This window comes from Mesoplodon densirostris, chromosome 17 (assembly GCF_025265405.1).
Source record: "Mesoplodon densirostris isolate mMesDen1 chromosome 17, mMesDen1 primary haplotype, whole genome shotgun sequence".
Lineage (NCBI taxonomy): Eukaryota > Metazoa > Chordata > Mammalia > Artiodactyla > Ziphiidae > Mesoplodon > Mesoplodon densirostris.
In genome coordinates this window covers 69,539,015-69,553,920 of record NC_082677.1, presented here as the reverse complement: position 1 = coordinate 69,553,920, position 14,906 = coordinate 69,539,015, and the positions used below count along the sequence as shown (strand labels likewise).

The 14,906-nt window shown below is 40.2% G+C and overlaps 1 protein-coding gene across 1 annotated transcript in view; it reads left to right on the top strand.

Moving 5' to 3' along the window:
* The window catches only part of CCDC168 (coiled-coil domain containing 168), a 38,406-nt gene that overhangs the window by 4,994 nt on the left and 18,506 nt on the right, over window positions 1-14,906 (top strand). The window contains exon 4 of the mRNA XM_060079783.1: window positions 10,471-14,803. Within this exon, the coding sequence (XP_059935766.1) occupies window positions 10,471-14,803 (4,333 nt within the window). The remainder of the gene's footprint in view (window positions 1-10,470; window positions 14,804-14,906) is intronic.

The following is a 14,906-nucleotide window of genomic DNA, read 5'->3' as shown; positions in this document are numbered from 1 at the left end:
TTTACCTTAAGGTGAACAGAAAGATGGCCACAAGAGTTTCAAAATCAGACCAGCAATGTCCAGAGGAAGTAAGAGGCCATTTTTTTCTCTGTCTTTCCTGGGAGCAAGGCAACTTTTCCCAGTTAAAAATCTTTGTCTTATGCTGGGATTAGTTCATGCCCATTCCTAATCTAACTACCATGTTAGATTTAGCCTAATCATTTGGGGTAGAATGAATGTTGAAGAGTCCACATCCATGATCATTACTGCAACTCCCAATTTTGCTCTAGTAGTAAGGAAAAACGGTGTTACCAAAGGTGACACGATACTAAAGATAATGGGTAGGTGTATTAGGGTTCTCCAGAGAAATAGAACCAATGGAAGATATATTAATAGATAGATAGATAAATATAAAAGGAGATTTATAGGAATTGGGTCACATGGTTATGGAGGCTGAGAAGTCCCATGATGTGCCCTCTGAAAGCTGGAGAACCAAGAAAGCAAGTGATATAATTCAGTCCAAGGCAGAAGCCCTGCGGGGAGGGGGTGTGCAGCACTGGTGTCTCAGAGTCCAAAGGCCCAAGAACCAGGGGCTCTGATGTCTGAGGGCAGGAGAAGATGGATGTCCCATCTCAAGAAGAGAGAGGGAGAGTTTGCTCTTCCTCCGTCTTTTTGTTCTGTTCAGGCCCTTAATGGATTGGATGATGCCCACTCAGCTGGTGAGGGCATATCTTCTTTACTCAGTCTACTGATTCAAATGCTTATCTCCTCTGGAAACATCCTCACAGACACTCAGAAAGAGTGTTTTACTGGCTTTCTGGACATCCCTCAGCCCAGTCAAGTTGACACACAAAATTAACCATCACAGTTGGTAAGAAAGATATGTATACAGCCTGTATATTAGATGTTAATAAATTCTCTTAACAGTTGAGAGAAGTTGAAAAAGTATTTAACATATTTTAAATATTCACCTAATAATTTTGTGTTCTCTATGAAAAAAGGCAATCAGTAGTTTAGCCTAAACTAATCCAAATTCTAATTAGCAGAATCCAAATCAATGAGATTTTCCTGTATAAAAAAGCATTTAGAAAAAATGATTTTTGTGATGGGGTATATTTTGATGATTTCATATATTATCTTCATTGTTTATGATGAAGCATTATTTAAAAGTAGGGTCATTCTTCCAGTAAAGTACAAGATAATCTATGTTCCCTGAACAAACAGCTATCAGAATCTCTGACTTAGCTTATATGAGTTTCACTTGATGACTTTAGGCTGCCTTACCATTAAACAAAACTTAAGGGGCATCAGAATCACCTGGAGAGCCTGTTAAAACTCAGATTTCTGGGCCCCATCCCCAGGTGTCTGATTCAGTAGGTCTAGGGCGGGGCCTGAGATTTTGCATTTCTGATCATTTCCCAAGTGACCCTGATGCTGCTGGTCTGAGCATTGTTAGACCAAGCCTAATCATTTGAGGTAGAAAGGATATTGGAGAGTCCACATCCATGATCATTATTTCAACCCAAAAGTATGTTGAAAACCACTACCCTAAAATGTAGGCTTTTCTCTTTTTTTTTTTTTACATCTTTATTGGAGTATAATTGCTTAACAATGGTGTATTAGTTTCTGCTTTATAACAAAATGAATCAGTTATACATATACATATGTTCCCATATCCCCTCCCTCTTGCGTCTCCCTCCCACCCTCCCTATCCCACCCCTCCAGGTGGTCACAAAGCACCAAGCTGATCTCCCTGTGCTATGCGGCTGCTTCCCACTAGCTATCTACCTTACGTTTGGTAGTGTATATATGTCCATGCCGCTCTTTCACTTTGTCACAGCTTACCCTTCCCCCTCCCCATATCCTCAAGTCCATGCTCTAGTAGGTCTGTGTCTTTATTCCTGTCTTACCCTTATGTTCTTGATGACATTTTTTTCTTAAATTCCATATATATGTGTCAGCATACAGTATTTGTCTTTCTCTTTCTGACTTACTTCACTCTGTATGACAGACTCTAGGTCCATCCACCTCATTACAAATAGCTCAATTTCGTTTCTTTTTATGGCTGAGTAATATTTCATTGTATATATGTGCCACATCTTCTTTACCCATTCATCCGATGATGGACACTTAGGTTGTTTCCATCTCCGGGCTATTGTAAATAGGGCTGCTATGAACATTTTGGTACATGTCTCTTTTTCAATTATGGTTTTCTCAGGGTATATGCCCAGTAGTGGGATTGCTGGGTCATATGGTAGTTCTGTTTGTGGTTTTTTAAGGAACCTCCATACTGTTCTCCATAGTGGCTGTACCAATTCACATTCCCACCAGCAGTGCAAGAGTGTTCCCTTTTTTCCACACCCTCTCCAGCATTTATTGTTTCTAGATTTTTTGATGATGGCCATTCTGACTGGTGTGAGATGATATCTCATTGTAGTTTTGATTTGCATTTCTCTAATGAGTAAAGATGTTGAGCATCCTTTCATGTGTTTGTTGGCAGTCTGTATATCTTCTGTGGAGAAATGTCTATTTAGGTCTTCTGCCCATTTTTGGATTGGGTTGTTTGTTTTTTTGTTATTGAGCTGCATGAGCTGCTTATAAATTTTGGAGATTAATCCTTTGTCAGTTGCTTCATTTACAAATATTTTCTCCCATTCTGAGGGTTGTCTTTTGGTCTTGTTTATGGTTTCCTTTGCTGTGCAAAAGCTTTGAAGTTTCATTAGGTCCCATGTGTTTATTTTTGTCTTTATTTCCATTTCTCTAGGAGGTGGGTCCAAAAGGATCTTGCTGTGATTTATGTCATAGAGTGTTCTTCCTGTGTTTTCCTCTAAGAGTTTGATAGTGTCTGGCCTTACATTTAGGTCTTTAATCCATTTTGAGCTTATTTTTGTGTATGGTGTTAGGGAGTGATCTAATCTCATACTTTTACATGTCCCTGTCCAGTTTTCCCAGCACCACGTATTGAAGAGACTGTCCTTTCTCCACTGTACATTCCTGCCTCCTTTATCAAAGATAAGGTGACCATATGTGCGTGGGTTTATCTCTGGGCTTTCTCTCCTGTTCTATTGATTTATCTTTCTGTTTTTGTGCCAGTACCATACTGCTTGATTACTGTAGCTTTGTAGTATAGTCTGAAGTCAGGGAGCCTGATTCCTCCAGCTCCATTTTTCTTTTTTTTTTTAATAAACAAATTTATTTCAGTGTATAATTATATGTCAGTGTGTATTCATTTTCTTTTCCTTTAATTATTTTCTGCTTTATAACAAAGTGAATCAGTCATACATATACATCTGTTCCCATATCCCCTCCCTCTTGCATCTCCCTCCCACCCTCCCTATCCCACCCCTCCAGGCGGTCACAAAGCACCGAGCTGATCTCCCTGTGCTATGTGGCTGCTTCCCACTATCTATCTACCTTACGTTTGTTAGTGTATATATGTCCATGCCTCTCTTTCACTTTGTCACAGCTTACCCTTCCCCCTCCCCATATCCTCAAGTCCATTCTCAAGTAGGTCTATGTCTTTATTCCTGTTTTACCCCTAGGTTCTTCATGACATTTTTTTTTCTTAAATTCCATATATATGTGTTAGCATACGGTATTTGTCTTTCTCTTTCTGACTTACTTCACTCTGTATGACAGACTCTAGGTCTATCCACCTCATTACAAATAGCTCAGTTTCGTTTCTTTTTATGGCTGAGTAATATTCCATTGTATATATGTGCCACATCTTCTTTATCCATTCATCCGATGATGGACACTTAGGTTGTTTCCATCTCCGGGCTATTGTAAATAGAGCTGCAATGAACATTTTAGTACATGTCTCTTTTTGAATTATGGTTTTCTCAGGGTATATGCCTAGTAGTGGGATTGCTGGGTCATATGGTAGTTCTATTTTTAGTTTTTTAAGGAACCTCCATACTGTTCTCCATAGTGGCTGTACCACTTCACATTCCCACCAGCAGTGCAAGAGTGTTCCCTTTTCTCCACACCCTCTCCAGCATTTATTGTTTCTACATTTATTGATGATGGCCATTCTGACTGGTGTGAGATGATATCTCATTGTAGTTTTTTTTTTTTTTTTTCTTTGCCGTACATGGGCGTCTCACTGTTGTGGCCTCTCCCGTTGCGGAGCACAGGCTCCGGACGCTCAGGCTCAGCGGCCATGTCTCACGGGCCCAGCCGCTCCGCGGCATGTGGGATCTTCCCAGACCGGGGCACGAACCCGTGTCCCCTGCATCGACAGGCGGACTCTCAACTACTGCGCCACCAGGGAAGCCCTCATTGTAGTTTTGATTTGCACTTCTCTAATGATTAATGATGTTGAGCATTCTTTCATGTGTTTGTTGGCAGTCTGTATATCTTCTTTGGAGAAATGCCTATTTAAGTCTTCTGCCCATTTTTGGATTGGGTTGTTTGTTTTTTTGCTATTGAGCTGCATGAGCTGCTTATAAATTTTGGAGATTAATCCTTTGTCAGTTGCTTCATTTGCAAATATTTTCTCCCACTCTGAGGGTTGTCTTTTGGTCTTGTTTATGGTTTCCTTTGCTGTGCAAAAGCTTTGAAGTTTCATTAGGTCCCATTTGTTTATCTTTGGTTTTATTTCCATTTCTCTAGGAGGTGGGTCCAAAAGGATCTTGCTGTGATTTATGTCATAGAGTGTTCTGCCTATGTTTTCCTCTAAGAGTTTGATAGTTTCTGGCCTTACATTTAGTTCTTTAATCCATTTTGAGCTTATTTTTGTGTATGGTGTCAAGGAATGATCTAATCTCATACTTTTACATGTCCCTGTCCAGTTTTCCCAACACCACTTATTGAAGAAGCTGTCCTTTCTCCACTGTACATTCCTGCCTCCTTTATCAAAGATAAGGTGACCATATGTGCGTGGGTTTATCTCTGGGCTTTCTATCCTGTTCTATTGATCTATCTTTCTGTTTTTGTGCCAGTACCATACTGTCTTGATTACTGTAGCTCTGTAGTATAGTCTGAAGTCAGGGAGCCTGATTCCTCCAGCTCCGTTTTTCTTTCTCAAGATTGCTTTGGCTATTCGGGGTCTTTTGTTTTTCCAAACAAATTGTGAAATTTTTTCTTCTAGTTCTGTGAAAAATGCCAGTGGTAGTTTGATAGGGATTGCATTGAATCTGTAGATTGCTTTGGGTAGTAGAGTCATTTTCACAATATTGATTCTTCCAATCCAGGAGCATGATATATCTCTCCATCTATTTGTATCATCTTTAATTTCTTTCATCAGTGTCTTATAATTTTCTGAATACAGGTCTTTTGTCTCCTTAGGTAGGTTTATTCCTAGATATTTTATTCTTTTTGTTGGAATGGTAAATGGGAATGTTTTCTTGATTTCACTTTCAGATTTTTCATCATTAGTATATAGGAATGCCAGAGATTTCTGTGCATTAATTTTGTATCCTGCAACTTTACCAAATTCATTGATTAGCTCTAGTAGTTTTCTGGTAGCATCTTTAGGATTCTCTATGTATAGTATCATGTCATCTGCAAACAGTGACAGCTTTACTTCTTCTTTTCCGATTTGGATTCCTTTTATTTCCTTTTCTTCTCTGATTGCTGTGGCTAAAACTTCCAAAACTATGTTGAATAAGAGTGGTGAGAATGGGCAACCTTGTCTTGTTCCTGAGCTTAGTGGAAATGGTTTCAGTTTTTCACCATTGAGGACGATATTGGCTGTGGGTTTGTCATATATGGCCTTTATTATGTTGAGAAAAGTCCCCTCCATGCCTACTTTCTGCAGGGTTTTTATCATAAATGTGTGTTGAATTTTGTCGAAAGCTTTCTCTGCATCTATTGAGATGATCATATGGTTTTTCTCCTTCAATTTGTTAATATGGTGTATCACGTTGATAGATTTGCATATATTGAAGAATCCTTGCATTCCTGGAATAAAGACCACTTGATCATGTTGTATGATCCTTTTAATGTGCTGTTGGATTCTGTTTGCTAGTATTTTGTTGAGGATTTTTGAATCTATGTTCATCAGTGATATTGGCCTATAGTTTTCTTTCTTTGTGACATCCTTTCCTGGTTTTGGTATCAAGGTGATGGTGGCCTCGTAGAATGAGTTTGGGAGTGTTCCTCCCTCTGCTATATTTTGGAAGAGTTTGAGAAGGATCAGTGTTAGCTCTTCTCTAAATGTTTGATAGAATTCGCCTGTGAAGCCATCTGGTCCTGGGCTTTTGTTTGTTGGAAGATTTTTTATCACAGTTTCAATTTCAGTGCTTGTGATTGGTCTGTTCATATTTTCTATTTCTTCCTGATTCAGTCTTGGCAGGTTGTGCATTTCTAAGAATTTGTCCATTTCTTCCAGGTTGTCCATTTTATTGGCATAGAGTTGCTTGTAGTAATGTCTCATGATCTTTTGTATTTCTGCAGTGTCAGTTGTTACTTCTCCTTTTTCATTTCTAATTCTGTTGATTTGAGTCTTCTCCCTTTTTTTCGTGATGAGTCTGGCTAATGATTTATTAATTTTCTTTATCTTTTCAAAGAACCAGCTTTTAGTTTTATTGATCTTTGCTATCGTTTCCTTCATTTCTTTTTCATTTATTTCTGATCTGATTTTTATGATTTCTTTCCTTCTGCTAACTTTGGGGTGTTTTTGTTGTTTCTCTAATTGCTTTAGGTTCAAGGTTAGGTTGTTTATTTGAGATGTTTCCTGTTTCTTAAGGTGGGATTGTATTGCTATAAACTTCCCTCTTAGAACTGCTTTTGCTGCATCCTGTAGGTTTTGGATCGTCGTGTCTCCATTGTCATTTGTTTCTAGGTATTTTTAAATTTCGACTTTGATTTCTTCAGTGATCACTTCGTTATTAAGTAGTGTATTGTTTAGCCTCCATGTGTTTGTATTTTTTACAGCTCTTTTCCTGTAATTGATATCTAGTCTCATAGCATTGTGGTCGGAAAAGATACTTGATACAATTTCAATTTTCTTAAATTTACCAAGGCTTGATTTGTGACCCAAGACATTATCTATCCTGGAGAATGTTCCATGAGCACTTGAGAAAAATGTGTATTCTGTTGTTTTTGGATGGAATGTCCTATAAATATCAATTAAGTCCATCTTGTTTAATGTATCATTTAAAGCTTGTGTTTCCTTATTTATTTTCATTTTGGATGATCTGTCCATTGGTGAAAATGGGGTGTTAAAGTCCCCTACTATGAATGTGTTACTGTCGATTTCCCCTTTTATGGCTGTTAGTATTTGCCTTATGTATTGAGGTGCTCCTTTGTTGGGTGCATAAATATTTACAGTTGTGATATCTTCTTCTTGGATCGATCCCTTGATCATTATGTAGTGTCCTTCTTTGTCTCTTCTAGTAGTCTTTATTTTAAAGTCTATTTTGTCTGATACGAGAATTGCTACTCCAGCTTTCTTTTGGTTTCCGTTTGAATGGAATATCTTTTAAATACCCTTACTTTCAGTCTGTATGTGTCTCTAGGTCTGAAGTGGGTCTCTTGTAGACAGCATATATATGGGTCTTGTTTTTGTATCCATTCAGCCAATCTGTGTCTTTTGGTGGGAGCATTCAGTCCATTTACATTTAAGGTAATTATCGATATGTATGTTCCTATTCCCATTTTCTTAATTGTTTTGGGTTCGTTATTGTAGGTATTTTCCTTCTGTTGTGTTTCTTGCCTAGAGAAGTTCCTTTACCATTTGTTGTAAAGCTAGTTTGGTGGTGCTGAACTCTTAGCTTTTGCTTGTCTGTCAAGGTTTTAATTTCTCCATCAAATCTGAATGAGATCCTTGCTGGGTAGAGTAATCTTGGTTGCAGGTTTTCCTCCTTCATCACTTTAAATATGTCCTGCCAGTCCCTTCTGGCTTGCAGAGTTTCTGCTGAAAGATCAGCTGTTAACCTTATGAGGATTCCCTTGTGTGTTATTTGTTGTTTTTCCCTTGCTGCTTTTAATACGTTTTCTTTGTGTTTAATTTTTGACAGTTTGATTAATATGTGTCTTGGCGTATTTCTCCTTGGATTTATCCTGTATGGGACTCTCTGTGCCTCCTGGACTTGACTAACTATTTCCTTTCTCATATTAGGGAAGTTCTCAACTATAATCTCTTCAAATATTTTCTCAGTCCCTTTCTTTTTCTCTTCTTCTTCTGGAACCCCTATAATTCAAATGTTGGTGCATTTAATGTTGTCCCAGAGGTCTCTGAGACTATCCTCAGTTCTTTTCATTCTTTTTTCTTTCTTCTGCTCTGCAGTAGTTATTTCCAGTATTTTATCTTCCACATCACTTATCCGTTCTTCTGCCTCAGTTATTCTGCTATTGATCCCATCTAGAGTATTTTTCATTTCATTTATCATGTTTTTAATCGTTGCTTGATTCATCTTTAGTTCTTCTAGGTCCTTGTTAACTGTTTCTTGCATTTTTTCTATTCTATTTCCAAGATTTTGGGTCATCTTTACTCTTATTGTTCTGAATTCTTTTTCAGGTAGACTGCCTATTTCCTCTTCATTTGTTAGGTCTGGTGAGTTTTTATCTTGCTCCTTCTCCTGCTGTGTGTTTTTCTGTCTTCTCATTTTGCTTATGTTACTGTGTTTGGGGTCTCCTTTTTGCAGGCTGCAGGTTCGTAGTTCCCGTTGTTTTTGGTGTCTGTCCCCAGTGGCTAAGGTTGGTTTAGTGGGTTGTGTAGGCTTCCTGGTGGGGGGGACTAGTGCCTGTGTTCTGGTGGATGAGGCTGGATCTTGTCTTTCTGGTGGACAGGTCCACGTCTGGTGGTGTGTTTTGGGGTGTCTGTGGACTTTTTATGATTTTAGGCAGCCTCTCTGCTAATGGGTGGCGTTGTGTTCCTGTCTTGCTCATTGTTTGGCATATGGTGTCCAGCACTGTAGCTTGCTGGTCGTTGAGTAAAGCTGAGTGCTGGTATTGAGATGGAGATCTCTGGAAGATTTTCGCCATTTGATATTATGTGGAGCTGGGAGGTCTCTTGTGGACCAGTGTCCTGAAGTTGGCTCTCCCACCTCAGAGGCACAGCACTGACTCCTGGCTCCTCAATTTGGGACGATTCGTTGTCTATTCATGTATTCCACAGATGCAGGGTACATGAAGTTGATTGTGGAGCTTTAATCCGCTGCTTCTGAGGCTGCTGGGAGAGATTTCCCTTTCTCTTCTTTGTTCTCACAGCTCCCGGGGCTCAGCTTTGGATTTGGCCCCGCCTCTGCGTGTAGGTCGCCCGAGGGCGTCTGTTCTTCGCTCAGACAGGACAGGGTTAAAGGAGCAGCCGCTTCGGGGACTCTGGCTCGCTCAGGCTTGGGGGGAGGGAGGGGCACGGAGTGCGGGGCAAGCCTGCAGCAGCAGAGGCCGGCGTGACGTTGCACCAGCCCGAGGCGCATCGTGCGTTCTCCCAGGGAAGCTGTCCCTGGATCCCGGGACCCCGGCAGTGACGGGCTGCACAGGCTCCCCGGAAGAGGGGCATGGACAGTGACCTGCGCTCTCACACAGGCCTCGTGGCGGCGGCAGCAGCCCCAGCGTCCCACGCCCGTCTCTGGGGTCCGCGCTTTCAGCCGTAGCTCGCGCCCGTCTGTGGAGCTCCTTTAAGCAGCGCTCTTAATCCCCTCTCCTCGTGCACCAGGAAACAAAGAGAGAAGAAAAAGTCTCTTGCCTCTTCGGCAGGTCCAGACTTTTTGCCGGACACCCTCCCGGCTAGCTGTGGTGCATTAGCCCCTTCAGGCTGTGTTCACGCCGCCAGCCCCAGTCCTCTCCCTGCGCTCCGACCGAAGCCCAAGCCTCAGCTCCCAGCGCCGCCCGCACCCGTGGGCGAGCAGACAAGCCTCTCAGGCTGGTGAGTGCCAGTTGGCACCGATCCTCTGTGTGGGAATCTCTCCGCTTTGCCCTACCCAGGTACATGGGGAGTTTCTTGCCTTTTGGGAGGTCTGAGGTCTTCTGCCAGCGTTCAGTAGGTGTTCTGTAGGAGTTGTTCCACATGTAGCTGTATTTCTGGTGTATCTGTGGGGAGGAAGGTGATCTCCACCTAGGCTTTTGATCAAAAACAAACAGCTGTTAAAATAATCTGGACTTATTTATAGAAAGCTATAGTTTATGGTATTGGACATTCTTCTGTAAAGTTCCATAAGGATATTTTTACTCTTGACAAAACTTTCATACAGAGAACAGAAACAAACTGATATTCCTTTTAAAAGGATATAATCTTAACCTGCAACTTTGACTGTCAAAATAGACAGTCAAAAGTAGACTTTTGGACAGGTTTTTGATGAAAAATCCCTCATTCTCCTAGATATGAAAATAATTTACCTCACTTTGTCAGTGGATTGATTTATTAAATGAATGACACTAGGTAATGAGTTATTTTGTAATGTGGACAATGACTTTCCAATTTATCTCTATATTGAGCTATGTTTTTATATACTCTATTGGGTTTCCTTAAATCTAGAAGAGAGTTCCTGTAGGAAATAGGTCCTCAGTGACAATTGATTTACACACTGTTTTTCTCATATTCAGAGTTGATGACTTTTCAGAAGGAACAATTACATCACTTACATCTGAAGGAAATGAAGGTAACTTTGGAGACAGAGTTTCACTGCCAGATGAACCAACACGGGCAAGTACCAGTGAAAGTAAATATCGCCTAAGTCACTTTAGTGAAAGTCAGGAGCCATCTTCAGATGGTACTAGCTCGTCTTTGTCACTGTTTCATTCAAAAGCACAGGAAATTTTTCCAAGGTGCAGAGGGTGTCCTGAAAACGAACGTGAAACAATACAGTTTTCATCTAAGAAATTATTTTCCATAATGAAAGCCAACGAAAATAAAAATTTGATGTTTTCTTCTGACTTTAACTTTTCAAGAATTTCTAGAATCATTATAGAAAGTGAAGATCTAGATGTGGCACCATTCCCTCCTGCCCATTTATTTCTTTCTAGAGACCAAGTCAGACTTCTGGAAGAAAATGTGAGAAATCAAATTCCTTTAAAATCCAAAGCTATTTTAGAGAGTAAAACTACCTATCTGTACTCAAGGTCTCAAGAGCCCTTGACTCAGAATCAACATTCTGTTAGAATGGACATTTCTGCCGAAGCACAAGATTCTTTATCGGGACAAAGTGCTCTTTTGAATCAAGATTTTTCTGAAGCCCAATTTACTAGTCAAGCCCAAAAAGTTGTTAACAACCAGGAATCAATCAATAGCCAGCCTGATATCAAGGCCAGATATGTTGCTCTGCCTCAAGATTTGATGAGGAAACCACTTTCCAGCAGTACACAAGACTCCTTCCAGACCCAAGATAGGGACAGGAGCCAATATTTGGTCCAAGTCCCACATTCTGTTGAGACTCAAGATTCAATCAAGGACCTAGAGTCTGATACAAAACACTCAGAAGAGGCCCAATATTCTGTTTGGTTTGAAGATTCAAACAAGATTCAATATTCAATCCCAGGGCAAAATAATATTTTTAATAATGCCAGACATCTAGTTTTAACTCTAAGCCCTAATTCAGTTGCTAAAGTGATGCCACAACTAAAGAGTGTAAAGACAAAGGGCCAGAAACAAATTGCTATCTCAAAATTAAACCAGTATCCTGCATATGGCTCAGTGCCTCTTTCACCTACCATGACCAAGCAGAAAAACAGAAGAAAAACATTACACAGTAAAAGTAAATTTAGTCTCAAAGTTCTACCTCAGAAGTCAAAGAAAACACCAACTTCACGGGTATTTCAAATCACAGTATGTCACACTTCAGAATGTAGCAAGTTAAGACACAGGTTTAAAACTAAGAAGAAAGAGTTACATCAAAGAAAAGGTATATCATGTATAGCGTTGTGTCTTATTTATGCTTTCAAGCTTGTTCCTCCTTATATTAGGAAGTATTCCAGGAAAAGACTAGCGAAATTTATGCCAGGTTTAACAAGATGTAGACATTTTCTGCTGAAGCAAAATAGGTCACTGTATGCAGAGAAAGTCAACTATGCAGGGCCTGTTGAGAAAAGAGGAACCTCAGGGAGTACGAAAAATGAAAAGCATCATGGCAGAAACAATAAAGAACTAAAAAACATTTCACCAAAAATTCCACCTCAGCTAGAAGAGTCTTTCATGGTCAATACTTATAAACAAAAAGCACCTTGTTCTTCATTAATAGAAACAAACTGGAAGAATAAAGAGACTCTTAAAGACCCAATTTTACAAGCAAAGGAAATGGATATTGCAGAGTTTTGTGCCCCAAATACTGAAAAAACATCTGACCTGCATATTGCAAAGCATGTGACAACTTTAGAAGAAGCTATATCAGCACCTTTGCAGAAATTTGATTCCTCTCCCAAAATGGAGTCAGATAGAAGAAAGAAAACATGGGAGGACCTAAAAAGTACAGAGAATTCACATCTTCTACTTACAAGTGGAGAGAACTTACCAACTAGTACGTCAGAAATGCAAAGGTGCTTTCCAGAGGGAAATACCCACGAAAAAGAAGATTTTCTTGAAATTGTTCTGGAGTCTTCAGATGTCAACTTGGTCTTTACACTAGGAACCAAAAAGCATAAAAGCAGTGAACAATCAGCAGGTGTAGAAATTCAAGAGAGTCCAGAAGGTGTAATTGAGAAGGAAGAGAAACCATTAATAGTTAATGTTACAGAAGATGGTGACCTAAGTGAAAATGAGGAACTCGAATGCAACACTAGAAGCAGCATAAAAAATAGGCAAGATGAAAGAATATCTGATGCATTTCAGGATGCCACTCACACTGCCCTTTCTGAACCACCTCATATGGAAATGCAGAGTGGATTAAAAACCAAGACAGATACATCAAGAATAGGGCTTAGTCACTCAGCGGTAAAGCAAGACGAATTACCAGGTGACAAGAAAACATGGAGTGCAGAATACATTGAGAAGAGATGTATATTTAAAAAACCACAGGAACATGACAGAGAGAAAGAACAACAGGCTCTACAAGAAGCAGATCCACAGCTAACACCAGCTTTCAGGTTCAGTCTACAACTAAAGCAGAAGCCCAAGTACGGCAAATTTGAAATTGGACAGAGCTGTTTAGAAAGTAGAACAACTCAAAATGAAGAGCTAGAGGTACAACCACACACTCTTTCTACAAAAACGATTGTGGGGACTGGTCCGTGCCCCACAATGGATCCATTTCAAGTTGAGAAGGTGAAGCAAAGCACAGACAGACCTACAGGCAGGGAAACTGCAGATCCAGTGCATCCTCTTACAGTGTCAGAGAGCTTGCCAGTTTTAACTGAAACAACAGAACATGGTGTTGCATTGTGTGGAAGCCCCGGAAAGCCCCTGGATGATCAAATTTCAGAAGAAAAGGAAGACTTAAAAAGAGTTTTACCTGAAGTTGCCCTGGGGTTGTTCCATAGGCGTATGCTTCCTTTATCAAGTGTGAAAAGGCAGAGAATCAAAAAAAAATTACCAGAAACCAAAAATGTACTCTGTCTCAACCGTGTAATTATGAAAGTAAAGACACCACCAATACATCGTAGAAGAAGATTGAGAGGTGATTTCAAAATCATGATTAAACAAATACTGCAAGATAAAACTGTGGCAGATATGCGTCTGAATGTTATTGACCCTCACGTGTCTATTTTGCCTCATATTAGAACACACAGCAGATTAAATGCAGAGAATCACAGTCATACCAAGCTAAAACAAGAGACATCAGAAGTTGAAAGAGAAGAAAAGTGTTCAGATACCATTACTAAAGGAAGTGACTCTGGAGACACACCAGAAGCAGCTAAATTGCAAGATGAAGTGAGTGGGGACAAAGAAGCTTCACCCCAAGCAGTCCTTGAGGATCGCTGGAACCTCAGATTGGATGCATATCCAGAGAAAGAGCTTAAAACAAAGAAAGAAATGCAACAACCAGTCACATTTGCAGAAATCATGATGGAGTCTGTTTACTCGGCCATAACAGATGCATTTCATGCTGAGAATATGAAGAAAAGCCTGACCACACAAACAGATTTAAGATGCACTGCAGATTCTGAGATGCCTCCCCGAGCATCAGAAAAATCACTGATTGGAGACCCTTTAACAACAAGAGAAAGTGATGTTCCAGATCATGGAAGTGATACAAGGGAAATGGTTTATTCTTTTGCAGAAACAAAGGCAGAGTTACCCAAAGATTTACCAGCAATTTTCCCAGAGACTTTTAATTGCCACATGCCTGTTTTATCTCATTCTAAAGTGAAGAAAAATAGAGCAAGATTCTCACACCTAGAAAGTAGAGTGAAGTCCAAGTCTGTACACATGAAGGCATTGAAGCCATCAATTTCACAAATATGTAATACCACAGGTCATAGAAAGAAACTGGAATCTTACTTTAAGGCCAAGTTTGAAAAGATCAACCAAGCTAATGGGCTGGTTTATGAATTTCTAAACACCCTTTACTCTCCTGTGTGCAGCAGGTTACAAGGAGAGACAAACAGCTTCTGCCATGCTCAGGTAAAGCTCCAGGGACTAGCAGGTGAGGGGAGACCACAGTATGTTGATTTCTTTGATAAGAGTAGTGCATTCTATGACAGAGAAGAAAAAGCACAAGATGGACAGGAAGAGGAGCAAACAATGTTGCTAGTAACTGCTCCGCAGCATACCCAGTACCTCTGGATCAATGGGTATCAAGGGAAAGAGACCCACCTTGCCAAACCAGACCCAGCACTGGACCGTTTAACACAGGAACAAGATATACAGCACCAAACATGGTTTACACAAACTGTTTTGCAGACTGGCCTCCAGATGGGTCCTCGAGAAGCTAAGGAACTCCAGAAGATCAACAAACCAGAAGATGACATAACAGCCCCTACGGGTCTGGAGATTCCAGCTCCCGAGGCAGGGAACTCATCACTTGATAAACTTTTGAACACTACAACAGAGTGTGGCCTACCATCTGGTGGAAACCTTAAAAGGGAACTAGATTCTTATTTTGTGGGGA